This window comes from Solanum tuberosum, unplaced genomic scaffold, assembly GCF_000226075.1.
Source record: "Solanum tuberosum cultivar DM 1-3 516 R44 unplaced genomic scaffold, SolTub_3.0 scf00164, whole genome shotgun sequence".
NCBI lineage: Eukaryota > Viridiplantae > Streptophyta > Magnoliopsida > Solanales > Solanaceae > Solanum > Solanum tuberosum.
The window spans coordinates 1,063,301-1,091,086 of NW_006239092.1; the positions used below are offsets into that span (position 1 = coordinate 1,063,301).

The following is a 27,786-nucleotide window of genomic DNA, read 5'->3' on the forward strand; positions in this document are numbered from 1 at the left end:
TTTATTCTGAAAACAAAAGAAACAACAATCAAACAATGTATTGATAAAATCAAGTATGATGTGAAGGACGAATGCGGTGCATATGTTATAGCCTTATTTTTTATTTGAACTCAATAGCTTTGATTAAAAACTTCAAATCATGTATACGTATTAAAGATTTCACAAAAAGTACAAATAATAAATTTCAATTTAAGCAAGGACTATGATAGAATCTCGAACTCAAGCCCATAAGGGCAAGAAAAATATTTGCTCTAACAAGCTAGTGTGTGAATGTCTATTTTGTTGTTTATCATGTATATCTTTAGTCTAAAGTTTTGTGCTTCACTTTAATTAATTTCCCATGTGTGTGGGGTAAAGAAATTTATGCTTTTGTTACAGGATTACATTGGCTAGTTGAAGTAGAATCCTGAAAAGAGTAAAAGCAAATTGCATCTTTAAAAGTTTTATTGTAAAGTTTATAAAGAATATATTCTTGAGGAATCTTTTTCTGTACTCATTCTTTAAGCTGCAAAATTAACCCCTCACCATAAAAGCAATCTCATTGATTGCTTAAGTGGCTAGGATTTAGTCTCTTAGGTTATAATTAAGGGAAATTGTATAAAATAGCAAATTATTAATTCAAATCAAATGTTATAACCATAATTTGATTTAATTGTAACCCGTAACAAACAATTGTCATTCGCCTCTCTTCCTGAATTTTTCGCTCGCCACTCTCAATTTCTCGCTGGGCAATCTCTCCCTCGCCTCTCTCACTATATACAAACACAAATGTATAAAATGCGTTTGTGTTTGTATAAAGCAAGAGAAAACTGTATATATACATATTTTTTAGTTCGCCTCTCCCCAGAGAATCTTGCTCGCCACTCTCACTCTCCTCTCTCACTTTATACAAACACAAATGTATAAATTGTGTTTGTGTTTGTATAAAGTGAGAGAAAATTGTATATACAAATACAAATACATATATTTTCGTCCTATACACTTATAATTATACAAATACAGATCTTCCCCTTCCCATATTTCTTTTGTCTGTCTCTCTTTCTCGCTTTATACAAGCACAAATTATACAATTGATTCTTTTGTATATGTATACCGAAACAAGTTATACAATTGATTCTTCTGTATATGTATACCAAACTATACATATTAATAGCCATAACAAATATAAAGTTTGCTATGGAGCGCAATTATACAAACTATAGCTATAGCATACAAATATAATTTTTATATTTGTTAAACCTAAAATTTACTCAATTAATTGTTTTGTATCCTAAAATTGCTCATTCTTTTAGTAAACTATTTAACATGATTTTTAATAGGTCGAAAATCTATTAGTCTACCAGTACCACTTCCCCATCCTCTAATATCTACAACCCCCCCCCCCCCCCCCCCCCCCCCGAATATCTAAGTATTGTACCAAACTTACATTGACCATCAATTTACAGATTTCACTACTTGTATATATTCAAGTTTGTAATATTAAAAATTTTACTAGATTTTGGTGCGTCAAGATACATTCGTATATATGTATCTCGAGATACATGAATCAAAATTAGGTGTAATTTATTCTAGAGACATCGTATCCAAGTGAATTTGTTCGCCTCTCTCATACATCACTCGCTATTCTCTTATGTATTTGGGATTCACACCAGATACATGTATATTGTGTGATTCGCATGTATATGGGATACATGACTATTTCACTTCACTCTCTCCCTATTTTAGTGTATTGATTAGTAAAATTACACATATATATGTAGGTGTATCTTGCTCAATATATAATAAGAAATTCTGAATTAGTGATAAGATACAAAATTATTTAAAAATATAAATAGAATTAATATATATATGTCTAATAAGGTAGTTTTCCTATAAAATCAGCCATGGGCTTCAAAGGAAAAATGGAAAACTGATTGGCCAACCAATTATTGGATCCAAATGCCTCCAATTTCGGAAACAAAAGAGTTGAGCCCAAAGTTTAGTTTGTTTCTTTTTTGGGAAAATTAGTAATTAAGTCATAATATCTAATATAATTAGTCAAAATAACAATACTTTAAAATATTTATTTAACATGGCAGAATGACAATATTTTTATAAAATAATATGTATTCAGATTTTAGTATTTTAAATTAATTTTATTTATGGAAAGAGTTCTATATTGGACCAAATTATATACCAATAACCGTTTAAAGTGAAAAATAAATAAATTAAACCTATACCATTAACCTTTTTTCATCACCATTCACGTTTCTTCCCCAACTTTCACGTATTCCTAATCTTGTCGCTCCAAGTATTCCCACACATCTATCTCAACATCCTCATCTCCGCAACATGCCAAGTTTATCTTTCTTCAAGGTACTAAATTGTTGTTCATCAAGAAATTTTCTTTATTGTTAAACGAAATCTCTTTATTAATTCAAGCAGATTTCTCGGTTGGCAAGGTGATTTTCATTATCCATTTCGATTAGTTATTTTGATTTTCTTTTGATTTGTTTTCAATATCACCTTTTTATGGTTTATATTTCTACATTGTATATATTTACGGATTTTCCGTTCAATTTTTTATATTTTTATGCAAGTTTGTTTACATATCATCTAATATTTATGTATTTTCAATTAGTTATTTAGAATTCTTTTGATTTATTTTCAATATCACCATTTATGATTTATATTTCGCATTGTACATATTACGGATTTTCGTTAATTTTTCAATTTTTATGCAAGTTTGTTTACATATTCATGTAAAATTCATGTATTTTAGATTTTTAGTTAATTAAACAAATTTTTTTCGATTTTTTTTCTGATTTCGTTTTAATATTTCAGATTTATTAGAATCTACAAATTCATTCATATGTTTATTTTGTTTGATTTTTAATACATTTATATTTGCTTTTAGGGTTTTAGATTTGGGGAAAGCATTTGTCTGTCTACAATGTCTGAATCAACAGTTTATTTGTGTATTCATTCTATCTATATATCAACAAGTTTTACATTTTTTGTTTTTACATTGTATTTCAATCTCAATTAGTATACCAACATGTTTGTATTTCCTTCTTAATTTGTATTCATCCTAACTGTATGCTAACAATTTTGTATTTTATTGGGTATTCATTCTGTATTTCAATCTCAATTTATATGTGAACAAGTTTGTATTTCTCTTTTGTTTTGTATTCAACCTAATTGTATACCAACAAGTTTTGTATTTTATGTGCCTACTTTACCTTTCAAAGTCTTCAACATATAGTTCATCATCGATTAGTTACATTAACTTAATGGGATACAAATTATTGTATCCATTCAAACAGAAAAAACAGCTACTGAACTAAAAAAAAAAAAAATTTATTCATTATACATCATAATTTGGATACAAAACATCCGAAAAAAGCTATAAATCCCAATGTCGGAAAAAGCTAAAAATCTCAATACTTCCAAATATTTCACTGATTCAATAAAAAAAAATCAACCCAATCTTGTAGTCGAGATATACGAATATCTCATCCAATCAAATAAAAAAATCGATCAAAAAAATACTTGATTGTTTTCCGATTTTTCAACGATAAATGTCAAAATCTCTTGAATTCACTGGATGAGAGAAATTTCTAGTTGTGAATTTGAAAATTTCCGTTTAAAAAATATGCCGAATTTAACTCGAAGAAGCTTTGAAAGTTATCAGATGAATGATTCGGAAGACAAACTAAATTATTTTAATTTTTTTTTTTTGATATTCTTAAGAAGAAAGCAAAAAAAACGCTCGACGGAAAGATGGCTATTATTCTCTTTCAAAACGTAACTAATTTATATTTATTTATTTTTTTACCTTTTTAATTTTTTTTTGTTCCATGATAATTATTTGTATTCTTTCAATTTAATCAAAACAAAATAAATACATAACTCATTCCTTAACAAACTAAAATAATGACATTTTTAATAAATAATGAAACTGTTGCTAAGGAGTCCCATTAAAAGCTAAAATATTGTTGTTTTGAAAATTTTCCCTTGTTTTTTTCACCATACTTTTTCTAAAGGGAATAAAAGAAATTTTTTCACAACAAAAAAACATGTTAAATGACTTTGAGTTTGAGAGGTATACTATATTAGATCGAATTGTTAGTTCAAAGTTCAAACAGTTTACCCATAATAAATTTCAAGGCATTTAAGAGAGCAATATATATTCATCAAAATTCGTTTATCAATACGTTTATTTAGAATGACAAAATTGACAATAAATGTGCTTATATTCTAACTTATGAACTGGTAGTATAAAAAAATTGATATCAATGTAACTTAATTGGTCATAACAAGTTAATTTACCTCAATTTTTGGATTGAAGACTCACACTATCAGAAACATGAGTTTTTTTCATCGAGAACTGTGGAAGTTGATTTTTCTATTCATTTTCCTCTAAATCAATTCACTGGGAAAATACATGGTGGAAACATATTTTCAATGAAATAATGAAAAACTTCATAATTTTTTCATATAAAAACATTGTTACTATTTTTTTCGTTTCTCACAAGTTCAATTAAAATATATGTGGGAATAACACTGAACATTTTTTAGTGAGATTCTTTTTAAATGTTCTTTCTTATATTGTTTTCCCTTTGTCATGTGGTTTGGCCGGGGGCCCTTTTGTACGGGACCCTTATCAATTCCAACGGCAAGTTGAAATAATGATCGGGCTCAACGCATAAGGAAGAACGCGATAGGAAGAATGTAATTATAGAGAGGTTAGTCTTAGCGGATTGAGAATATAAGTAAGGATTACATATCGGACAATCGAGATTCAACAGATGAAAGAAGAGAGATTTTAAACCCGAAAATCAACATTAAGTCAATTATGATCAAATAGGTAGGAGGGTATTCACACTACTTTCAAATCGCCCTTCTAACAAAATAATCTTTGCATGTATGATGGATTTTGTTAGGAATTTTCTCAGAAATACATATTATTTTTCTAAAGTCTCTTAGGTTTGTAATCTATCCTCATTCTTAAGCTCAACTTATTTTAATAGTAGTAGTTTATATTAAAGCAAGAATTTTTAAATGTCTCATCATTTCCATGATTTTTCTTCTTGGACTGAATCATACATATAACTTATGCTATAGTATAATAATTTACTAACATATTCTGAGTCAAAATATAGTATCTCACTAAATTTCAGCTTAGACGGAACAAAAAACACTAGGTATTTTATTATTATTATTTTTTGTATAGCTTTAGTAGACAAAGTTATCTGATACTTATTGTTAATGAGTAACATGTAATTCATGAAATTTATCGAAATACGTACAAACTTACTCGATCACTATAATTATAAATTAAAATTAGAAAATGAAATAGTATCTTAGTGGGTACACAAATCTCCATATCTTCAACTAACCATAGAAAAAAGATCCATGCCAAGAAATATGATTAAATTAGAAAAACCACAATTCAAATTTCTAACAACTTTCTACAATTGGGATACAACTTGTATTATAAGATACCTCAAGTACCAATATATAACTATTCCAAAAATACAAGGGTAGAGAAGTGGGACCCATGCATTTCACCAATGGTAGCAGCAGTAGTAGGAACAAAGCATTAGATTCTGCTCCTTATTTCCTCCGTTTAATCTAACTTTGCGTAATACTCTCTAACCAATTCCCATTTTTTCTCTCTCATCTTTCTCAGGTAACAATTTTCTCACTCATTTCACTTTTCTAAGCTTCCATTTTCCCGGAAAACGCCGGAATTTTCTATTTTCTCCCCGGAATTCTCCATTTCCTTTTACAGTTTTGCTTATAACAGAAATTTCTTTTTTCGCAAAAAAGAAGAAGTAATAGTAGTTTTCTTCCTCCTCCTTCGTAGATCTTCAAGTTTAGAGTTTTGTGACTTTCATTTTAGAAAAAAACTGATAGTAGTGCGTTGTATGAGAGGTTAAATTTTGCTTCATTCACCATTTTTTCGACTGTTCTCCGGCTATATATTTCTGTATTGGTTTCGAATTATGGATGATAATTTTTCCAGAAGAGTCGATGTTAACTGTCAGGTCGATATGATTTGTTGTTGGTGTGCAGGTGTCGAGTGGAAAATTAACAGGCAGTACAAATGGAGATCATGCTTAACAACACTGTGCTAACGTGCGCTTCCACGCTTTTACCCTCCACTCAGGTTAGTACTTCAATTAAATATTGCCAGTTTTAATCTGGAAAAAGCTTATATCCTGTGTTTTATATTTTAAAAAAAACTATACTATTGTTTTACCATGATGAGTGGAAATTCAACTCAAAATCTTATTAGTAATTGAATAAATTAATAGTGTATATAAAATATTGAAACACACATTTCTAATTGTGAATAAATATTTTCGGGTCAGTATCAAGTTTTTGCGTCAAAAGAAATTAAAAATATAAAATTAGTAAACCTAAGGAAGAAGTCTCTTTTTTGTTTTTCTCAGAAATCCAGTGCTTTTCTTCTCTCTCTCTATTTTATTTTTCTTTTAGTTTTGGATTAACCCCTTAGTAAAAATGAATCTGCAGAAACTTAGTTTTCCATATGCAATTTTCAGAATTTAAGGCCCGTTCCGGTCCAGAGTCAAAGTCAGAATTAAGAGTTTGAATTTTAAATTTCATTAATAACCGTTAATTAATTTTGTTAGGAGTACACAAATTAATTTACATATATATTTAATTATTTTTCTAGTATAAATATAAACTTTACGGAAAAGCACCATAAAAATTATGAATTTTAAAAGGAAAAAAATCATGTGAGTTAAAAATGATATTTGAATATTGAAGTTACGGTTGGACATGAATAGAAAATACTATTTTTTTAACGAGTAATTTGAAGTAAAAATTATGAAAACTTCATTTTGAAGTTTTTAAAATATCTATCCACCGCCAAAGTAACTGACACGAAAAACTCAAGAAGAAAACGTGAAGGAAGTATATCTAAAAATAGAATTGCGTAGCATTAATTTCCTCACTACTTTTTCAACGTGTGCAGTTACTAACGTGCGCCTAAACGGTAACGGGTTTATTCTCGTGTTCGGAACTGAAACGGAATGTTAATTTGGCATATATTTGCCATTTTGGGTTCCGGGGTTAGTTGATGAATGAGGAGGGGTCCACTAAATATTATATAGTCTCCACTGCCAATTATGTTAATTCTGCAAAATAGATGCTGCAACTTCTGCCTCTTTGCAGTGGACTAATTTTAGTTTTTTTAATTACTAATTTAGTATTTTTTGAGGAAATAATTAAATTCTTGATGAAATTTTTTAATCCTGGAAAGGTCAAGTTTGCCTTAATATTAAAAAGGATGTTAGAGTAAAATATTGAATTGTAAAAACATGTTTTTCTAGGTTGACTCAGTCTGGAGAGAATATTATATGGGAATATTCTATCAAGAGATGATTAATATTATGTTTTCTAATTAGGCTGGCCTCACACATTAACATAGCAATAAATACATGTACTGCAAATAGTAGGGGATGGTCCAAGTTTTGGGCTCATACATTTTAGCTGTGGACTTGGGCTTAAAATTGTCCCATCTGTGCAGGTCCAATTTGTAATATGCCCAAGTATGCAATATGGGCTCATTTCAGTTATGTTAATATGAGGTGTTGAGTTCGAGTCGCGTTGGACTCTGGGTATGAGGGTCACCTTTGTTAAGGCGCGTTTTATATTCCTAGAATATTCATTTACAATGATGTCTTTAAATAATTCCAGGATGGTGTGCCACTGTTGGCAATTGGGACCAAAGTCAAGGGAGATCAGAACACAAATGATGAGCAAACCAAAGTAGTTGATGCTGATGAGGAAGGTGGAGATGGAGACGACAAAGATGAGAATGGAAATGAAGGATTTGAGGAGGGCGAAGAAGAGTATTCTGATGAAGGAGTTCATGGAAACAATCCCAACAAAAGCAAAGGAAATGCCAAGAAAAGCAATGGAGAAGGTGAGGAGAATGGAGGTGCAGAAGATGAAGAGGATGGTGGTGAAGAAGGTCATGATGATGATGGTGACGATGATAATGATGATGACGATGATGAAGGAGATAATGATGACGATGATGGTGGAGAAGGGGAGGGTGAAGAAGAAGAAGAAGTCGTGGAGGACGATCCAGAAGATGATGATGAAGAGGATGAGGAAGAAGAAACTATCCAACCTCCAAAGAAGAGGAAGAAGTGAACAAATGACCACCTGAAGTTAGTTTAACTTGAGAGGGAGAATCATCCATTATGCTTTTTAATTACCTTTCATTTGAAGTTATTTAGAACTTTGGAGCTTTTATTTGAGCAAACAAGATTCTCCCTTCAATTTTTCACATGTCTCTTTACTTAACAAGTCAATTATCACCAATAGTTTCTACTTGCACACAAGAATCATTGATATAATACTCAGTTCTGAATATCATCATTTGATTTTCTGAGCATCATCATTTCAAATTATGTTGTTCGATTCTTCATTTCAAATTAAAATAGGTCCGCCTTTTGAATAAAGATGGACAAGAACAACACTTTTGATGTTTGACAATTGAAGCAAAAACTATTTTATTCTTCTATTTGGATGTTAGTTGTTGAAGTAACTTTTATAACAATAATAATAACTAGAACGATTATTTTAAATAAAATACAATGATGGAAGCCTTTCAACTATACATTTAAACTAAAAGGCCACATGTAAATATTTGACCCCGGCCTGAGGCTGCTGTTTTACTTAATTTGTTAAGGTGAAGACTCAAATAAATTCATCTCCTCCACCAATCCTTTTTGGTCGCATTCTAAATCAATTGACACCATCCTGGGCAATTACTTTTGCCTTCCACAACAGCCAAGGAAAGTACAAAGTGGTTGCATAGAAAAGCTTGTTGCAGGAATATCAGTTCAATTAGCATGACTCGAGAATCTTTGGCTAACAGTCATAGAAGAGGATCAAGATTTTCGATTTTGTAACCAGGGGAGGGGGGGAATGTGGTGAAAGCATATTTGTCTTCAAACCATGGGTGTTTGCTTGGGTGCAACACCGTCACGCTTTCTATAAAGCTAAAACCACCTTCACACTATTTACAATTCATGAATGTTTGAACTTAAAGTCAATTTTACAAGTTTTTTTCCTCCAGAAGCATCTCTCCGTCCTTGGATGTCTATGAAACACGAGAAGAAAAGAAGGGAAGTTATTTTATGATTAAATCTGAAGAGTCAAAAGAAGAAGATCAAACAGGTGAAAAACAAAATGCTTTAGAGATGCACAACATGATGATCACTAATGATTTCCAGCACTTCTTATTTGCCTAAATACCCATGATCAGCTCTAAACTTCCTACGGTACCAAACAAAAAGGCCATCATCAAGAGGTCTAGTATCGAGCAGTTTTACATCACCCACACAAACACATTTTAATGCCACATCATGAACGTATATTTACAGCATGATGATCACTAATGATTTCCAGCACTTCTTATTTGCCTAAATACCCATGATCAGCTCTAAACTTCCTACGGTACCAACAAAAAGGCCATCATCAAGAGGTCTAGTATCGAGCAGTTTTACATCACCCACACAAACACATTTTAATGCCACATCATGAACGTATATTTACAGCATGATGATCACTAATGATTTCCAGCACTTCTTATTTGCCTAATACCCATGATCAGCTCTAAACTTCCTACGGTACCAACAAAAAGGCCATCATCAAGAGGTCTAGTATCGAGCAGTTTTACATCACCCACACAAACACATTTTAATGCCACATCATGAACGTATATTTACAGCATGATGATCACTAATGATTTCCAGCACTTCTTATTTGCCTAAATACCCATGATCAGCTCTAAACTTCCTACGGTACCAAACAAAAAGGCCATCATCAAGAGGTCTAGTATCGAGCAGTTTTACATCACCCACACAAACACATTTTAATGCCACATCATGAACGTATATTTACAGCTAAACATGAAGAAAGAACCCAGCCACTAGGAAAGACCAGAAAATTGAGTGTGCAACCATGTAAACTCAGCAAAGAAGCCTGGATTAGCTAATATTGTATATATGTATTATCAAATTACTCAAAGAAACAAGACAATTCAGATATTAGTAGTCAGAATCGAACACTAGGAATGGAATTATATTAACCCCAAAATTATAGAAATCTGAAAGAATCACACACTATCAGGGTATTAATAAGCATGTTATGTTAACGTGACAAAAAAAGCTCATTTTACCTTCATGAGTTAGGGCACTATATACAATGAAGTAGCCATCCAAGAAGTGGCTTATTTCTTTGTTGCATCAATAAACATGGCTCGGGTCCAATGTTCAACATCTTCTGTATGTGATGGAGGAGGAGGAAAAGGAGGGTGCTCAATAAGATCCCAGTCTTCAATTAAATTTTCATTCCTTCTTGCATCAGATACTTCAGTGGCATAAATTAAATTGCCACTAGAACTTGGAAGAGCATTTTCAAATGTATTTCTCTGCAAAGTTATTAATGTAATTAGCTTTGTTGTTAACTACTTTCAAAATTTATTTATACTAGAAAAGCTAAAAAAAGTATAGTTGCAACAATAAAACTAACAAGAAAACAAATAATAGGCCAATTCATAAAGAATTTCATATTGTTATGCCCCAGTTATCATAGTCACTAAAACAAATCCACAAGTAAACTACGCCGACACATCCTGAAAACCACAGCAACAATTCCGAAAGATTTTAAAGAAATTGGAGTTTACAGGATTTGTGGATTATCTATACTTTGCAGTCAATTTGCCCGGGAGATGCGTACAGCCATTTTTAGATACAGCAATATGCAGTTCTTAGATTGAGAAGACTACTTGTCAATAATAGGAAATATTTGATAAATTAGTTTAAAAGCTAATTTTTCTAAAAAGCAAACTGATTAATATTTTTATATTAAAAAAAAAATAATCTATACTTTGCCGTTCTTACTAAAAATTATGTTTCCCCAATAAAAAGATTTCATCAAGTTCTGAAAATTATAAGAAAACTTAATTAAAACTAAGATTGCTCAATTGAAGTCGGGGGAAGAAATTATCTTTGCATACATAGCAAACTCAATAGTTACGAAGTATGCATAATCAAGAAAACTCAATTCGAGACTTATAAGAATTGCCTATAAATATTTGAGTTATGTGAGATCCTACTTATCATAGAAGTTCATTGCCACATTATTGAGTTCATCTTTCCCTAGCATAAGGTCATTTTTTTCAATAAACTACTTCATACTGCAAGAAAGCAAAGGAAAAGATTTGTAGTCATCAAGAGTGGATGATGCATTTTGCTGCTAATGAATATTAGACAATCATATAATGCTCAACAGAAACAAACATTATATACAGAAAATCTCATATCTTTTGTAGTTATGAAACCAATACTAAGACCTATGCATCTATACCAAAAATACTGGCGCATGTTCACTCAACATACTAGTACCAATGTTTTTAATTCCAATACTATGTTATGGTGAACTGAATCCAAAGATGGAAACTATACCAATACTGGCACATGTCCACTCTCCATCAAAGTGCTAGATGATCCGGCTGAATCTACATTCCAAACAGATTTGTTCAGTGGTTGGACTTGCTTGGATGCCCTACATATTATAAAATCAAATGACTGAATACAGGCCACTGCTGAATAAATCAGAGGTTTCAATGACATGAGAAGTAAATTTCTTTCATTAAATAGTATGGAGTATAGATCTAGAACTATGATACATAAATGAAAGAAATATGTACCTTGAACCAGACATTTTCAAAGAAAAAACAGACCGAACTTCCTTTGAAGAAGAAAGTGTAGCCAACAATCTTGCAAATGTTTCGAAGGTAGAGGCTTCAGCAGGAACTTCTAAACATAATGTGTTGTAACAGTATGCAGTAATGCAAGCAACACTTTTCTTGAGAAGTGCTATGCCTTTCTGCAGATCCTTGTGTGTTTCTATTGAGTGCAGGGAAGCAGAAGCATAGTTGAAACTGCTACTACTAGAAGAATCCAACCGAGGTTTTCTATCAGATTCCATCGAGGTAACTCCAAAGTTACTAGAAGTTCCAGAATTACTGCAACTTCTGTCGTACCATGAAGCCTCCCCACCTGAAGAGCAAAAGTTTTGGCGCGGGATAAAAAGTGGGTACTCGCCACTGCATTGCATGAGTAACATCAGTAAGAAAATTTTAATCTCTTTAAATGGGGAAAGGAACAATAAATTTCTACATTACAATTAAAGGAATACCTTCTAGACGACGGACGGGCATCCCAGTAAGAATCTCGTTGCCATATTCGAGAACATGAACCCTAATGTAATAAACACAGACACATGAGAATTTAAAAAAACTTGGTCCGGATTCAAGATTAAACAAATAGGTTATCCTTTGACCATCTATGAGTCGTGACTCTGCCAAAAAAGCAGGTGGATTCACTACGGTCTGAAAGGCACTAGAAAATTGTTTTGCTATACCTCTAGCATAAAATAAAATTGCAACAATTCTCTTAAGTAAAGATTTTTGTACTTATTCAGCTCTGATAGGGAATGTACCCTAAAGACATTTGTGGCTCAACTACCAAAAGAACTACAGAAGGTTGTCTGAGCATACCGCAAATCCTGAATTATGAAGTGCAGGAGCACAGACGCAACGAATAACGAGGTTCAAAAGTTGCACCATATATCTGCTTTCAATCGTCGAAAATAAAATCATTAGAATATATTATCAACCAACCAAAATGGATATTCTACAAATATATAGTAAAAGTGTTGGATAATTATCTCAATCAATTCAACATGTGGATAATAAATAGGCGGTGCTTCATTTCAATGGCAGGATAATGGTTCACAATCTTAGGTATCTTAGGGGAGTTGCAAATCGTACTACATAACTCAATTTGCTACAGTAAATGATATTTCCTCCATTTCAATTTATATGGCATAGTTTGACTTGATATGGGGTTTAAAAAGAAAGAAAAGACTTTTGGAATTAGTGATCTTAAACATGCCATGAGATTTGTGTGGCTATAACAGCATGCTATTAAGGGTAAAATGAGAAGCTTAAAGTTAAATTATTTCCAAATATAGAAGGTATCATTCTTTATGGAACGGACAAAAAAGGAAATAGTGCCACATTAAAATGGAACGGAGGAAATATAAGATTCTAAAATACACCAGACAAACGACATCCCAAGAAAATGTAAGACAACAACATACCCAGTGTAATTCCACAAGTGGGGTCTGGGCATCCTAAGAAATGTATGCACATGCATTTCACCTCATGCTTTCGAAATGACTGGATTCATTCTGTGCACCTTAATCAGCAAATAGCACTCTTGGCCTATCTACAACTAACTATTCATTTACTTGCAGCACCAAAAAATGAACTAAATTCAATCCCACTACACATAATAACAAGCCCTTGGAGCATAAGGGGATATACAGTCAGTATGTCATCTTCCAGTGATCATTCCATTAAATGATAGTGTTTTCCAATTTCTTTTTGATTTTGAGTTCTTGGAAAAGCCTTCTTCAATTCTTGTATAGCATAAGGCAACTTAAACCTTAACCAAAGAATCCCCACATCCAGAAAAAAACCTAACAACCATCCTCTAAGGCTTTGATAAACCCTTCCTGTATTTTTACTGACATGACCAGGATAAACAACCCTCCCCTCCAAGCATATGAATAACATGTGAGAAAATCACAAAATATCAAGAAGAATGTTGAAACCTGACAGTTTGAAAAGAAAGAAATAGGAGCCTGACAGTAGCACCCAGATCATATTTGCTACCAGGATAAGGATTATCAAAATTCTGTCCTACTTGAATGCAAAAAAAAAAACATGAGTGGCCGATGATCTACTTTGATAGAAAACCCATGGCACTCCAAATCAAATAGTCCACAACTACTGGTCAGTAATTTAAACATTGTTCAAATAAAACAATGCATGATAAAAATTGAAACATTGAGATGAGATTATGACAATAAACAGAGAAAACTCATATTGTCACCGTATAATGGCTCTGCATATATTTAGACTCTTGACAGCCACATTATATGTCAGAAATTTAATAATTATGCAACTGGAAAAGTGACTTATGTGATAATCAAGCAAAAGAAATTACCCTAAAGAAGCACTCAGCTCGTCAGATGGAACTGAGTGAGGATCAAGTCCTTTTGGCAACCTTGCATTACAGATGCTATCATATTGGCCACTAGATCCATCTTTTTTGTCTCCATCAATTGTTACCTGCAACACAAGATTTGTATGAACCCACAAATGTGCCCCAAGTAGATAGTCTACACAAAGAGAAAGTTCAAAGTCAAAAATCCTCTTTTATTGGGCCATCTAAATACCTAATGGAAACATTACTAAGCATATACAGTCCAGGTTTCTTCCTGAATGATACCAAAGTTCCACCCATATACTAACAAGATGACCCGATAGCAGATGAAAAATTGTCACCTCCAATTTCTATTTTTCCTAAAACAATCATAACTTCTATATGAGGCAGATGTAAATTATAAAAAGAAATGGAGGAATTTATAAGGGCCAAACGAAACACTCTGTAAAGCATTTATGGAAGACCAACAAGCTAAGATTCATAATCTCAACAATAGTCAGTGTCAGATACTTTGTTTCAAGAAATGAAGGACCCACATGATCAAAACATCTAACTTTGGAGCTGAAATAATCCTTTATTTTATATAACCAACAGGGAAGCAGGGGGTTTGAGAGGTGCAATCCCCCTTTGAAGCCTATTTCAGTTATCTTCCCAATTTTTTACTTCAAGCTTAAGAATATCAAGAGTTTGCTGATTGAAGAAAAAGGAGATGAAGTGTCTCAAGTCACCGATTCAAAGATAGTGAAGCACATATATAATAAGGAGAGCCTCTCGAAATGAGTACCATATTAATACTCATCCATTCACTGTAGTCTTTTATAGGGTTAAGAGAATGTAAATCATTCCATTTTCTGTATTTTGGATTGAATAGTGCGCAGCTCAATTACCAGCATATATAATTGCTCAAGACTTACACGACGTTGAGGGAATAACTTGCAAATCTGTTTTACAACCACAGACTGTTTATGAAGAAGCTCAGAGGTAATTGCCATCTGCAGTTTCAATAAAAGAGAATTAGTAGCATGGAATATTTCGGATTGGAGAGTTTGAAAGAAGAAGAATTCCTCACATGCCCAAGATTTTGAGTGCAGATGAGATTAGGATAAAACTTCTCAAGTTGTTCCGCACGATTTTTTTCCAGCTACAATTTGATTCAGTCATCAGTGGGATATTTCATCAAACTATCCACAACAAAATGTGAAATACAAAAGAAAGATTCAATTATACCATCCTTGTAGCTGATCCTAGCAACTCATACTGAACTTTCAGATCATGAGACATCTTCTCAATTTTCGCCTTCCCTGTAAATACATGTATTAGTCTGCTAGACAATAGGTTAAGATCTGCATTAAAATCAAATTGAACTACTGCCATTAGTTGACAGGACCAAAGACCTTGTGAAATTTGCTCTTTCTGCTGTCGGAGTTTTTCCCTTAATCTTGCCAATTTTTCATTCCGAGGCACCCTCCAACTAAGTTGATCGTCGGCCTTGCCCTGAATATGATCAAAATGTCGAAATCAAAATAATGAGGAAGTATATGAAAAGAAATTTCAGCTACAGGTATACCCCTCGCAAGAGTTTTCTTTCATAAGTAACTAGTAATATGATAGGTACCATCACCTAGAAGGAAAACACGATGGTAGCTCATGATACCAGAAGTAATCTATAGATGGCCAGGCCTATAGGCAGCAAGTCAAAATACAACAATCCCATCAAATTTTCAGTTATTTAACAAGGCTGTGTTAAGCATTTTCGTTATCAAAAAAAGGTTCATAGCAACCTGACATGCATCATACTGCTCTCACATTGCTTACTACATATGCCTACTTTGGAGCAAAGATGCCAACACTAAATCATTTCTATTCGGGTCTAATTTTATTCCAACAGACAAAAGAAGAATATTAGTCCTCTAAAACTTTTCTTTCTAAGAATGGTAAATATACTACAAGTCCTCTAAAACTAGGCTCTTTATATATATTTACATGGATGTACAAGTCTAAACTAAGAAAAAGAAAAGCTCTAAGAATACCGGACGTCATGGAACTACACTCATGTGAGACCCCTCTGTTTGACTAACATACAACTTTTGATCTTCCCTATACCTTCATTTCAAAGTTGGAACCAAATGAATGTAACAAACAACAATTCATTAAATCCAACAGGTAGTTATTGCTCATATGGTTTTTTATCTTCCCTACACCTTCATGAATGTTGGGCGTCTAATTTGTTCAAAAGTAAGCCCTTCAGATGATGGATCCTAAGAGATCATCGGTCTTTTGAGACAACTTCCCTTTGAGTAACTCTACATACATCTCATCCCCTTTTTCACCTTTAATCATCATATTGATGCATTACAGAACGGTATATATGGTCTATGTAAAACATGGTTAAACTATCTCAAGCTATCTTATCTCATCTTATCCTCCGTGTGTGTCGCTTGGACCTTCTATTGAATATGACCATATCTAATCTTATCCAATCTTGTATGACTTTATATACATCTTAAAATTTGCATTTATATGACTCCTAACTGCCAAACATTTACTCCCAGATAATTAACGGTCTTACAACAATTCTACAAAACCTTTGTTTTATTTTGTTTAGCATCTTCCTATTGTATAGCACTCTGAGTCATGAAATTTCCTCCATATGAACAATCCTACATTAATTTTATGTAATATATCTTCAACTACAATTCCATTCTCTTGGATATAACAAACAATATGATTAAGTTATCCATTGTCATTTGGGAACTCTTTCAGAAGCAATTACAGATAATTGCATCTTCTAGTAGAAAGTAATAAAAGCACAAGTGATATAAACTGAAGGCATAACAAGAGAGAACTTTTCTCAGGAAAAACCTTAGCCAAGAGTATTTCACTTAATTTCCCACATAATGCTTCTCTCCTTCCCTTCAGTGATTTCAACACAGTGCTGTACTCATTCAATCTGCCAAAAACACATCATCACCACAATTAGAATCTTGCAACCCCCACCCACCAAACTTCCATTACGAGGAACTTAACATTTAAGCTAAATTTTGTGAATCACCTGTAATTGACGCAAAGAGTACAAACGGAAGGTAGATTTGAATTCTCACAAATACCACAACAGCTCGTTTTCAGCGTCATCTCCACTGTTCCAAACCCTAGAACATCTACCTACACATAATAAACCAAAATTCAACAATTCCATACGTAAATTTCGAGCTCAATTGCAGCTATTGTGTCAAACATATATAATTGAAGATAAAATTAAGGAAAACTCACCAGGAAATTGGACAAATCAACTCCATGAAAAAATAAAAATAGCTACAATAATAGCACCCAACCCAATTGTGAAGGGGATATTAATAGATGATTTTTTTCGGATATATAATAACGATGCCTTTGATAAGTATTTGTCGCCGGAGCTCCGGTGAGCTAATATATTGTAATTAAAAATTGAAACTGTAGACCTCGTAATAGCTTTGATTGCAAGTTTGAAACGAATTGACTCGATGCTATTGATTGTAATGTAATACTCGTTTACTTGAGTAATTAATTTTCTTCTTTTTTTAATTAAGTACTTAGGACCGTTTGGCCCCAAAAATATTTGACAAAAAATTGGGAAGTAGTGTTTGGTTATATAATTTGATAAATATATTTGTCAAGTATCTCAAGTTCTAAAATACTAGAAAAAAACAATATTTGGGCCAAGTTCTAATATTTAGAAATTTAAAAAAATTCAAAAATTACCGCAAAAATTTATATTTTATAAAAAAAATACTCATCATTTATTAATTCCAACTAATATTTGTTACTATCTCCTCCGGAAAAGTTTGAGTTCTAATTTGAGTGATAAAATCGAGAAAAAATAATAATTTGTGTTTAATAAGTTATAATTATAACTGAATCAATAATAAGTTTGAGTATGCGATTAATGTATTGTCTTGCCTATATTGTTATGTTGTTGTTGTTGATTATTATCAATTATATTAAAACATATATGTTATAAAATGATAATATAAATTTATGTGCATATAAAAAAAAATAGAACTTATGCGTATAAATCATATTTTTGAAATAGTCAAATATTTTTGGAAAATTTTGGGGCCACACATGGTGAAACTTCATCAAAAACTTCACTCAAATATAATTTGCCAACAATATTTGAGAATTTGGGGTCAAACGCTAGCTTAATAATAAGGAAATTATACACAAATAATGACATAGTGTTAAGAACTAATTACATCGTATCTCTACTCTTTTCCAAATTACAAAAATCTCTTAATATGATTGAATCGAGATACATCTCAAAATATCTCAATACATCACGTCCTAATTTCGTATACATCCCTCAATATTTGATACATTGTATATCGGTTTCATCTATGATCGAAAAGAACCACTATTTATACACTGAATTAAGTTACAACTAACTTCTCAACAAACTTCAGCAGGTCACGTGACCTTTAGTGGACTTGACTTGAGCCTATTTTTTCTAAGAGAAAATAGAACTGAAATAGAGACAAATGCTTCCAAGCAGTGTTGAGCCATTTAATCACTAGTTGAGTAGCAGCTCTGCTTACCAACAAAGTTGTGGTGGAGTGGTAAGTACTCCTTCATTCTTAACCAAGAGGTCTCGGGTTCGAGTCCTCTTGGGTATGGAGTCGTCTTTGTTAGGAAGCGTTTTACCCCCAATATGTGGAACTTTTCAATGCGAATCCAAATTTAATCGAGCTCCAATGGGGATATCGAACACCGAATAGAAAACAAAAAAAATAGCAGCTCTGCCATATTTTTCTTTTCTACTGCTTCAGAAGTACCGAACACCGGATAGGAAACAAGCAGCTCTGCCATATTTTTCTTTCCTACTGCTTCAGAAAGAAAAGAAAAAACTATGACTTTGTAATAAATGCAATAATAACACAGAGCTACTCCTCTTTTCTTTCTTTTGATTGATGAAAAGGTGTGTATGTGACATGTCATGTATAACAAATCTCCTCCTTTCATAGCAAAAATGAAAGACTCAAAATTTGTAAAATTCATCAATTTTATCTACACTCCATTTATTTGTTTAATCTTAATTTGAGCCTCTTTTTTTTAAAAAAAAATACTACATAAAATCACTTTTAAACTTGTGAGTCTGATATATTTTAGCACTTTTAACTTTTCAGACATTTAAGTACCTCAATTCTAGTTTGAAGTGAACTAAATAATATCCTAAAACTATAAGGAGATCTATTCTCGGATGTAGAAATTTTTTTAAGACACCGCCAAATTTAATTAAGAAGTATTCAAAATTGTCGTACAAGCCAAATGCGATGTCAGTATTAATTTAAAAAAGGTTTAAGATATTAGATATTTTAAAGTATGACGGAACAACATATCTCCATGACCACATAACGAACTTACGTTATCAGAGTTAAGGGAAATGTTGTTAAGTTAGGGGAACTACCTAGCACCAGACCAAATTATTATTTTTCAATAATTAATTTGAAGTTCAAATGGTAAGCGTCTATTTCTCGTTGGTTAATTTGTCACATTAGATGAATTTGTATTACACATACTTCTAACTTGTTTGTATTACAAAAAAAATACTTCTAACTTGTTTGTACTACACACTTCTTACTTTTAAAAAAATTAATATGCGTGATGAGGTTCATAAAGTACCCTCTGAATGGATTTGAAGTGTCTTCTACGTACAAATATAAAAGTTAACATTTCTAAAGAAAATTTTTTGCCAATTTTAATTGTTCAGTATGTAGTTAACCTCAAATTTTTATTTTCAAGCCAAAAACATATACATTTCCTTAAACTTGTCACAATTTCTCATTAACATTCTAATTAAAGAGACAACTTATCGAATCATTAAATTTAAATGTAACACAAAATCAAAAGCGAACTCAGAATTTGAACACCATGAGTGCACCACCAATGGCTAATGCACACTAGTTAAAGTATATCACCCAATGCCAATTCGTATAAATATAAAAATATAAAAACTAATATATATGTTTTTGGCTTGAAAATATCAGTTCTATGTTCAAGTCAATTTTCAATATTTAGGATGTACGACTACTTATTTGAGATCATTAGATAAAAATAAATAAATAAAAAAGAACAAGAAATATAGCAAATGGAATTCAAATCCAGTGCCCTGACCTTAAAGTTGTGCAGCACTTAAACCAACCCACCCACCCAATCAGTTTTAGTACCATCTGCTGCCTAATAAAATATATGTCTATATATATAGAGAGAGAATGGGCATGAGGTAATAATTCCATACTGATTTAAATTAATTCATACGCTCCCATTTTTAATAAGATTCCGGTTTGGGTGCACATGCACCCTCACGAGAGCATATAGATCCGTCTCTGCACAAAATACCCATTAAACTTCTTAATGCAGATATGACAAATGTTGTGTTTTCCACACAAAGTTTGAGTGCGTAAACATGAATATATATATATTATTATTTTATTTTATTTTTTTTATATATATTATTATTATTATTATTATTATTTTTTCTTTTGTTTACTAACCAACTAAACAAAATCTAAAGTGAATTTGCAATTCCCAACCCCTTAATTAATTTTAGATCAACTCCCTCATCTCGTAAAGATTAGAATTCAATTTTTTTTTTTAAAAAAGTGTGTAATAAAGAGGAAACAAATACAAATCCATGGATGGATTACTTACTTATTATTATTCGAAGTAAAAGTAGGTACTATATACTATACAAAAAAAGAAGAAGATCCTTATATCATGTACTGGACATGCATTTTGTTTCATTTATAAAACATTAGAAATAGCAAAGAAATTAAACTAGCAAGTCTTGTAGCAAATGCAACGATAATGGCGAAAACCGTGGCAGCGCCCACCCTCAAAGTTTTCAGCCTGGCATTTTTGGTTGCAAACGTGACCCGTTATACAAATTCCGTGGAAGGTTTCGCTATGGTATTGACATAGTTTTGCCTCTGTTTTTCGAAGTCCAACTCCTACTTTCTCTGCATACACAAAATTATATAGTAATCGATCACAATCACATATTAAATGTCGAAATTATAATAAAATTTCAAGTAATAGTACCATTACCATACCATTTGTTGAGAGAAAAAGCACTAGGAAGAGAAGGACAACATATGTAGGAAAATGCTTCATTTTTTTTAAATTTTGGTTATGAAAATTACTAAGTGGAAAGTGAAGGGGTATTTATTATTATTTATAGGAACATGAATAGGGTGATGATGCTTACACTATTTATTCAACTCTTCCTTTGGTGGTTTTGAGGACTTATCTTCTTCTTTTTTTGTTGACAACCGTCTAAGGTCTTATCTACACATTTCTTGAACAGTTTGATTTTTCTTTTCAATTTGGTTATTTGGTGGTGGTTGTGTTTGTGAAAGTTCTCTAGAATTACAATAGTTTTTTGTTGGCTTTATTTGAATATGATACTATGTGTTTGACACATTAACTATAATATCAAATCAAAAATATATATTGCTATATGTTCGGTGTATATACTATAAATTGTAATAAATTACGATTGAAAATAAAATAAAAAAATAAATATTCAGGCTGAAACATAAATATCTTACTTTTTTAAGGAAATTCAAGTCCAGTGTTTATAATCTATACTGATCTAGCAATATAATTCTTAATTTGTCCCTTTCAGGATATAATAGTACGACGTCGTGTGACTCAAACAACTTCGAATTAGTTGAAGAGTTCAAAGCTAAAAAAAATAATACATTCCTTCAATATATAATTACTCTAGTTTGCATAGAGAATTATTAGTCGAGACTTAGAATATTTTTCTTGATCTTATTTTTCTCTTTCACTACATGAACCTTAAAATAAACACAATATAATACTTCTCATTTTTCCTCTATATTTTCTTATACACAAAACAAAGTAAGAACATAACTATTTATAGGTGAATTTTTTTTTTCTTGCAATGAATTGAAAGGATGTGAGCAATAATGTGGATAAATGGACAGCCTACAAAGTTACATGAGTTATAAGGCATAATGAGGTAGAACATGATTTATTGATTATATAAGTTACACAAAAACTAATTAAACACATTCTTATCAATTTATATCCACTGAAATAATGCATTTCAATATTAAAATATCATGCTCCAACGCTATCTTTTTTTCCTCACTATTTTGATCATGTGAACTAAATTTAATAAAGATATTTTTAAAATACGATATTACTATCCCTCATTTTCTTTATTATAATTAATTTTAAAAGAAAAATCTAATATTCATAACTTTAATTAATTTTAAAATCTAAAAGTTGAAAGAAAAATAATACTTAAATTACAATTTTGTTCAACGTAGATTTATTTCTAGTTCTTATTTTTGGAAAAGCTAAAAATCGATTGATGTTTTTTTTATAAAGATTTATGCTTTTATAAATGATTGCAGAAAATATTCCAAAATATCGAACGCATTTATACCCTGCAATTTTATTTTATTTTAGAATATTGAATACATACAATTAGAATAAAAATTAAGTTAATTGGGAATTTTAAAATTTAAATTATAAGAAAATTACAATCTTCGAAATCTTCATATTTAGGTCCATAACAGAGGGGTCAAAGAGGTGAAAGTGGAAGAAATGGGGAGGGAGGTATCTGAGAGCTGTGTGGAGAGTTTACTAACTGAGATCGTCTCTTCTTACTGCAATGGCTTCTACGCCGACAAACCGGAGCTTGCCGCTCGCCGGATCGAAGCCATCGGTTTTCAGGTCGGCCACCAGCTTTCCGAGAGGTAACGCCGGCAAAACATTTGAATTTGATTGGTATAGATCGTGTTAATTTGGTGTATTTACTGTCTCTAATTTTGGGGGATAAAGTTCATAGCTTGAAGTAACATAGATATGGACATCTTCAAGTATCTAAATTTTGTATTTGTAAGTATTTATTTCAAATGTTTTCAGATTCGCGAAATTATACAGTTCCAAATTGTCCTCCTGGTGGAGGAAGAGGCTATTGGTTGTCTGAGTTTTTGACATTTTTCGGTTCAGTACATTTATACAGTTCCAAAATGCTTAGCCTTAGGCTACTGAATTCTTAGTGTCACTGAGTTTTTGTCTCATTCCTTGATCTACAACGTATATATTGGTCAAAAGAACTCAAAATGTCACTGTTGCTAGTTTGACTCGATGTTAAGATGAAATTACTCTTTATTCCTCTGATTCTGTGGACGAACCGAACCAAAATTCTTAGGGTTTCACTTGTAGTTCAAATCCTGCTCCTTGTGTCGAGGACATTCTAGATTGGAGAGTCCCATTGGATCCGAGTCACTTCCCCATTTATTCTTGGGCAAAGAAATGTTAGCAATGATACTTCGTAACTGTCATTTTCCAAATTCTCTCCCTCCCATTCCGATGTGTTTAGTAACTATTATTATCTTCATAATCCCAGTAATATGACGCCACCATTGCCTTGCCATAGGATTAGCTAATGAGTACTCCAAAGATGATGAAGAGATGTTAGTTCAACTTGATTAATTCTAGGGATGAGATTGATTGTAGCCCAGGGGCAAAAGCCCATCTCAATGTGGTTCAGTGTGTGTAATAGCCAATTTGGTAATAGATAACAAGTCGAAGTATATATCCACCTGTACCATCATTTACATGAGTAATGGTCTAATGGAAAGTCTATGAAACTTGTAGTTGACAGGATTAATTGTATGGATTGCATATAGGATATATTCTAACATTGACTTGTGTGGTGGGTATCATCAATTCCGAGTCTGCCTAAGACCTAAGTAATGAATGATTTGTGTGGATAGTCCTGCCTGTTGGTAGTCTAAAGCTTTGTTGTTCGGACTCTTCAAAAATATCGGCGGGTGCGTGTCAGATACTCCAAAAATATTGTATAATCCGACACGGGTGTGGCGACATTTTTGGAAAGTCCGAGCAACAAAGGTCTAAAGCCCTTGGTACCTTCATGCATGTTACTTCTCTCCATTAACCTTATCTTTGTCAAAATAAATAAATAATCATTCTTACAGAAGCAAAATTTATGTTAATTGTTTTCTGATTAGTGTGTTGAGCAAGCTTGCACACAAACTGTCGGGCCCACTTGCACAGGTTTGCCTAGGTAATCCCTTCGTTGTGAATGTGATGAGTTAGAGTTGTAGAGAATGACGTGAGCCCAAAACTCTCTCTCAAGTTTGTAGTTTTCATGGGCTGGCCTTCTATCGTTGGTTCATTAAGAATTTTTGTACCTTCATGGCTTCTACCACTGATCATTGAAGGAGATGTCTTCAATGGTCTGTTAAGGTGGCCAGAGCTTCCTTTGGTATCGAGGACTAGTTTCAGCTGAACTGGTCCTTGGGCACTTTAGCTTCGATATTCATGGTGTCTAGGCCATCTTGGTTGAACCTCTACTGATCCACTGGTAGCCCGTCCAACCAACAAGCACAGGTTGTCAAGGTATCTCTTATACGAGGGATTAAAATCAATGATGATGTAAGCATACATAACTTTGAAGGCTGAAACTCTAGGCTCTATCTTTTCTTTTTTGTTATCTCTTTTGCTTTTATTGAGTTTACAAACTTCTGTGGCTTGTCATCAAGTTGCAACCCAAAGACTGTTCTTGCTCTGAGTTCTAGTTTGAAGTGTAATGTAGTCTCTGGATTGTGTTGAACCGTATTTTAAAACTTATCTGCAGTGAGTCTGATTTTTAGTTGAGAATTTCTATCACTTCTATCTTGATCTCAGTATGATTATGCACTGCTCAATATCTTATTACTAAGTTGGACCATGTCTTACCTTTCATGTTTTACTTTCTGAACTATCTCTATATTTTCTTCTTTATAGGTATACCATGGATAGGCCCCGGTTCACTGATCATCTGGAGGCTATCAAATTCATATGCAAGGACTTCTGGTCTGAGGTCTTCAAGAAACAAATTGATAACCTGAAGACAAATCACAGAGTAAGTTTGAGAATTTGTGCCATTGTTGCTTAAGCATGTGTGATCTCTAACTCCTGTTCATGTAGGGCACCTTTGTGTTGCAAGACAACCGTTTTCGTTGGCTGTCACGGATGTCAGTTGATCCTTCTATAGAAACTCTTGGTTCAATTCAAGATCCTTCAGCGATGGCTGAAAACAAGGCTGCACAAGCCATAGGAATGCATCTCTATTTCCCATGTGGAATCATAAGGGGAGCACTTTCAAACCTTGGAATTCCTTGTGCAGTTTCTGCAGATATATCTAATCTTCCTGCTTGTAAGTTTTTTCATTTTGAGTTCTTTTATTCTGCCAATTCTCTTAACTGAAGAGGAAACGAAGAGCTTCATTTGTATAATATCCATGCCTATTTGAAAAGTGGGTGGGCATGAAATCTCCCATCTGATTGGTAATTCTGCCTAGAAGCACACATTTTGAGCACAAGAGTACTCTTAAGTTCAAGGCACTTTTAGGTCATACTTCTGTTATTAATTAGATAAAGATATCTCAAGACCATTTTCACATCACTGCCCTGGCCATTTGGGAAGAAGCCTCAACTGGAAACTGTGGATGGTGATAGATAAATTAAACTTACGAGGTAGATCTAGATTTCCTGTTTGCTAGGTACTTCTCTGTTTCAATATATGATCACCGGGTAACTGAAATGTCTGACTTTTGTGTAGTTGCACAAATTTTTTCTTGTTCGAATTACTTGTGTAGTATATATATAGACTCCTTTTTCTTTTATAAATCAAAATATTTTCGTTGAATTTCACACCAAGCTGGTGTCTATGGTAGAGGTACTGTTGTTATTTCAAAAATCCATCTATCTATCTATCTATTAAAAGGAAATATTTTGTGTTACATAAAAAATGCAAATGACAAAGAAAATCCCTATATCTTTAACCATTCCAATCGCATGGAGGATTTGCTCATAATGACTTGCTTTGTCGGGATTTTGATGTTACAGGTTCATTTGTGATACGAATAAAGGCATGATGGGCTTTTGCAAGAAGAGTGAATTATCCAAAGGGTTTCATGAGCCATTTCTGTGCTTAGTATGTTCAACTCTCTCACATGAATGTCCTGTATTGTGTTGTGATTCTAGACTCTAAAAGAAGTGGAATTTTTCAGAGAAATATTGGTTTTCACCTATGTGACAAACATTGTATAGGTATTCTGAGTACAAGCTTTCTTCTTCATGATACAACATGGACTCCTCTTACTAGCAAACTTGTTGATACAATTTATCTTCAGGTATCATGATCCATTTCTATATGCTCAGTATGTTCAGTATCTCACATGAATGTCCGGTATTATGTTATGAATTATAAGGATGGATACCCTTCGGGGTGGCCCAGTAGTTTGGGCTTGAAACTTCCATGTTGGAGGTCTCAAGTTTGAAATCCCTTGCCAGCGAAAGCAAGGATTTGCCTTCTGGGTCGAGCTCGTTGCACCGGGCTTGCCTAGTGCGGGTTACCTCTCCTATGTGGTTTGCGAGCTATTGCATAGGAGCGAGAGTTTTACCCTATGCGCACCCAAAGGGTAGCGGCTGCGTGTTTCCCTTGTCATCAATTTTTTTTTAAGGATGGATGTGTTTTTGTCATATGAGACAAACATTGTATAGGTCTTCTAAACACAAATGTTTGTTCTCCTTCATGATACAGCCAACTTCTCCATCAGATCCTCTTACGATCCCCGACTTAATGGTTCATGCCTTTTTTTAACTAACAAAAGAGACCACCACTTTAGCAAAGATTGAATCCACTTAGATAGGTCACAATTCATCAAAACTCACTAATAACTTCTTTCTTTCGTTCCACTAATTATATGCTTTAACCTATTTTAGATAAGTTACACCTAATTTGTGGAGACATTAACTGTAGTTATTCTACTATATTATAAAAGAGAGTTTAGGACCAAGTATAATATATAATATTCAAGATTGAGAAAAGTCCCAATCTTGAATATTATATATTATACTTGTGAGACTTTTAAAATTATATTTTATACCCAAGTATAATATATAATATTCAAGATTGAGAAAAGTCCCAATCTTGAATATTATATATTATACTTGTGAGACTTTTAAAATTATATTTTATACCCAAGTATAATATATAATATTCAAGATTGAGAAAAGTCCCAATCTTGAATATTATATATTATATTTATTAATATAGTAGAACTTGAACATAAACTCCCTTTTAAAATAATATAGAATATATATAGATATATATATATCTCACAAATGGAAAAGTCTCAATCAAGGAAGCAACATATATCATTTACAAATAACTTAAAAATCATTAAAAATTACAATAATTACCAATTTAAAAGCTATATAATAACATAGGTTGACTCTCAGAATTCTATCAGGCTGACATATATTGGGACAGAAAAAATAACGCATATCATTTTAATATTACCAAAAAAGTATTATAAATAATAATAATTAACAACTTAAAATATCTGAAAGACATTTTAAAAGGGTTAATTTTGTAATTTTATCCATATCACATAAATTAGGACAAAGTGACCAGTAATGTACATTATTTCAAAGTTATATAAAAATATTATAAATCACAATAATTAATAACTTCAAACATTTTTTAAAAAAATATGAAAATTTGGATGACTCTCCAAATTTCATTTGTGTCACATAAATTGAGACAACAAAAATAACATATATTGGGTCCATTTTAATTTATTTGTCTT

At 32.4% G+C, this 27,786-nt stretch overlaps 3 protein-coding genes across 7 annotated transcripts; 2 read left to right on the forward strand and 1 right to left on the reverse strand.

Moving 5' to 3' along the window:
- The first annotated feature begins 5,524 nt into the window (after window positions 1–5,524).
- LOC102590329 (protein bfr2-like) lies at window positions 5,525–8,359 on the forward strand. Of its 2 annotated transcripts, none has more exons than XM_006353990.2 (3): window positions 5,525–5,674; window positions 6,061–6,154; window positions 7,714–8,359. In XM_006353990.2, exons 2-3 carry the CDS (start codon window positions 6,092–6,094, stop codon window positions 8,173–8,175), a joined length of 525 nt encoding a protein of 174 aa, XP_006354052.1. In that variant the 5' UTR covers window positions 5,525–5,674; window positions 6,061–6,091; the 3' UTR covers window positions 8,176–8,359. The 2 variants fall into 2 exon arrangements, with proteins under 2 accessions (XP_006354052.1, XP_015167103.1); XM_015311617.1 differs by lacking the exon at window positions 5,525–5,674 and adding an exon at window positions 5,715–5,919.
- Window positions 8,360–8,905: 546 nt separating this feature from the next.
- On the reverse strand, window positions 8,906–17,633 carry LOC102590673 (uncharacterized). Of its 3 annotated transcripts, none has more exons than XM_015311618.1 (14): window positions 17,500–17,633; window positions 17,164–17,273; window positions 16,974–17,061; window positions 15,506–15,605; window positions 15,339–15,412; window positions 15,181–15,252; window positions 15,026–15,103; window positions 14,112–14,236; window positions 12,596–12,668; window positions 12,235–12,296; window positions 11,744–12,142; window positions 11,499–11,598; window positions 10,211–10,462; window positions 8,906–9,130 (listed from the first exon to the last, which is right to left on the reverse strand). In XM_015311618.1, the coding sequence occupies exons 2-13, from the start codon at window positions 17,241–17,243 to the stop codon at window positions 10,262–10,264; spliced, it is 1,452 nt and encodes a 483-aa protein (XP_015167104.1). In that variant the 5' UTR covers window positions 17,244–17,273; window positions 17,500–17,633; the 3' UTR covers window positions 8,906–9,130; window positions 10,211–10,261. The 3 variants fall into 3 exon arrangements, with proteins under 3 accessions (XP_015167104.1, XP_006354054.1, XP_006354053.1); XM_006353992.2 differs by having other exon boundaries at window positions 17,164–17,269; window positions 17,382–17,633; XM_006353991.2 differs by having other exon boundaries at window positions 17,382–17,633.
- A 5,040-nt stretch (window positions 17,634–22,673) lies between these two features.
- LOC102591250 (trafficking protein particle complex subunit 6B) lies at window positions 22,674–26,346 on the forward strand. Of its 2 annotated transcripts, none has more exons than XM_015311619.1 (4): window positions 22,674–22,876; window positions 24,936–25,053; window positions 25,119–25,347; window positions 25,413–25,441. In XM_015311619.1, the coding sequence occupies exons 1-4, from the start codon at window positions 22,725–22,727 to the stop codon at window positions 25,424–25,426; spliced, it is 513 nt and encodes a 170-aa protein (XP_015167105.1). In that variant the 5' UTR covers window positions 22,674–22,724; the 3' UTR covers window positions 25,427–25,441. The 2 variants fall into 2 exon arrangements, with proteins under 2 accessions (XP_015167105.1, XP_006354055.1); XM_006353993.2 differs by lacking the exon at window positions 25,413–25,441 and adding an exon at window positions 26,039–26,346 and having other exon boundaries at window positions 22,676–22,876.
- The last annotated feature ends 1,440 nt before the right edge of the window (window positions 26,347–27,786 follow it).

What these genes read in the sequence shown, in the direction of transcription:
- LOC102590673 (XM_015311618.1), bottom strand. Translation starts at nt 17,243, where the DNA reads ATGACGCTGAAAACGAGCTGTTGTGGTATTTGTGAGAATTCAAATCTA. An exon ending in GCACTCAAAATCTTGGGCAT is followed by an intron (nt 15,104 to 15,180) that starts GTGAGGAATTCT and finishes TTGAAACTGCAG; the next exon opens with ATGGCAATTACCTCTGAGCT. An exon ending in TTCATAATTCAGGATTTGCG is followed by an intron (nt 12,297 to 12,595) that starts GTATGCTCAGAC and finishes TTATTACATTAG; the next exon opens with GGTTCATGTTCTCGAATATG.
- LOC102591250 (XM_006353993.2), top strand. Translation starts at nt 22,725, where the DNA reads ATGGGGAGGGAGGTATCTGAGAGCTGTGTGGAGAGTTTACTAACTGAG. An exon ending in GGCCACCAGCTTTCCGAGAG is followed by an intron (nt 22,877 to 24,935) that starts GTAACGCCGGCA and finishes TCTTCTTTATAG; the next exon opens with GTATACCATGGATAGGCCCC. An exon ending in ACCTGAAGACAAATCACAGA is followed by an intron (nt 25,054 to 25,118) that starts GTAAGTTTGAGA and finishes CTGTTCATGTAG; the next exon opens with GGCACCTTTGTGTTGCAAGA.
- LOC102590329 (XM_006353990.2), top strand. Translation starts at nt 6,092, where the DNA reads ATGGAGATCATGCTTAACAACACTGTGCTAACGTGCGCTTCCACGCTT. An exon ending in CGCTTTTACCCTCCACTCAG is followed by an intron (nt 6,155 to 7,713) that starts GTTAGTACTTCA and finishes AAATAATTCCAG; the next exon opens with GATGGTGTGCCACTGTTGGC.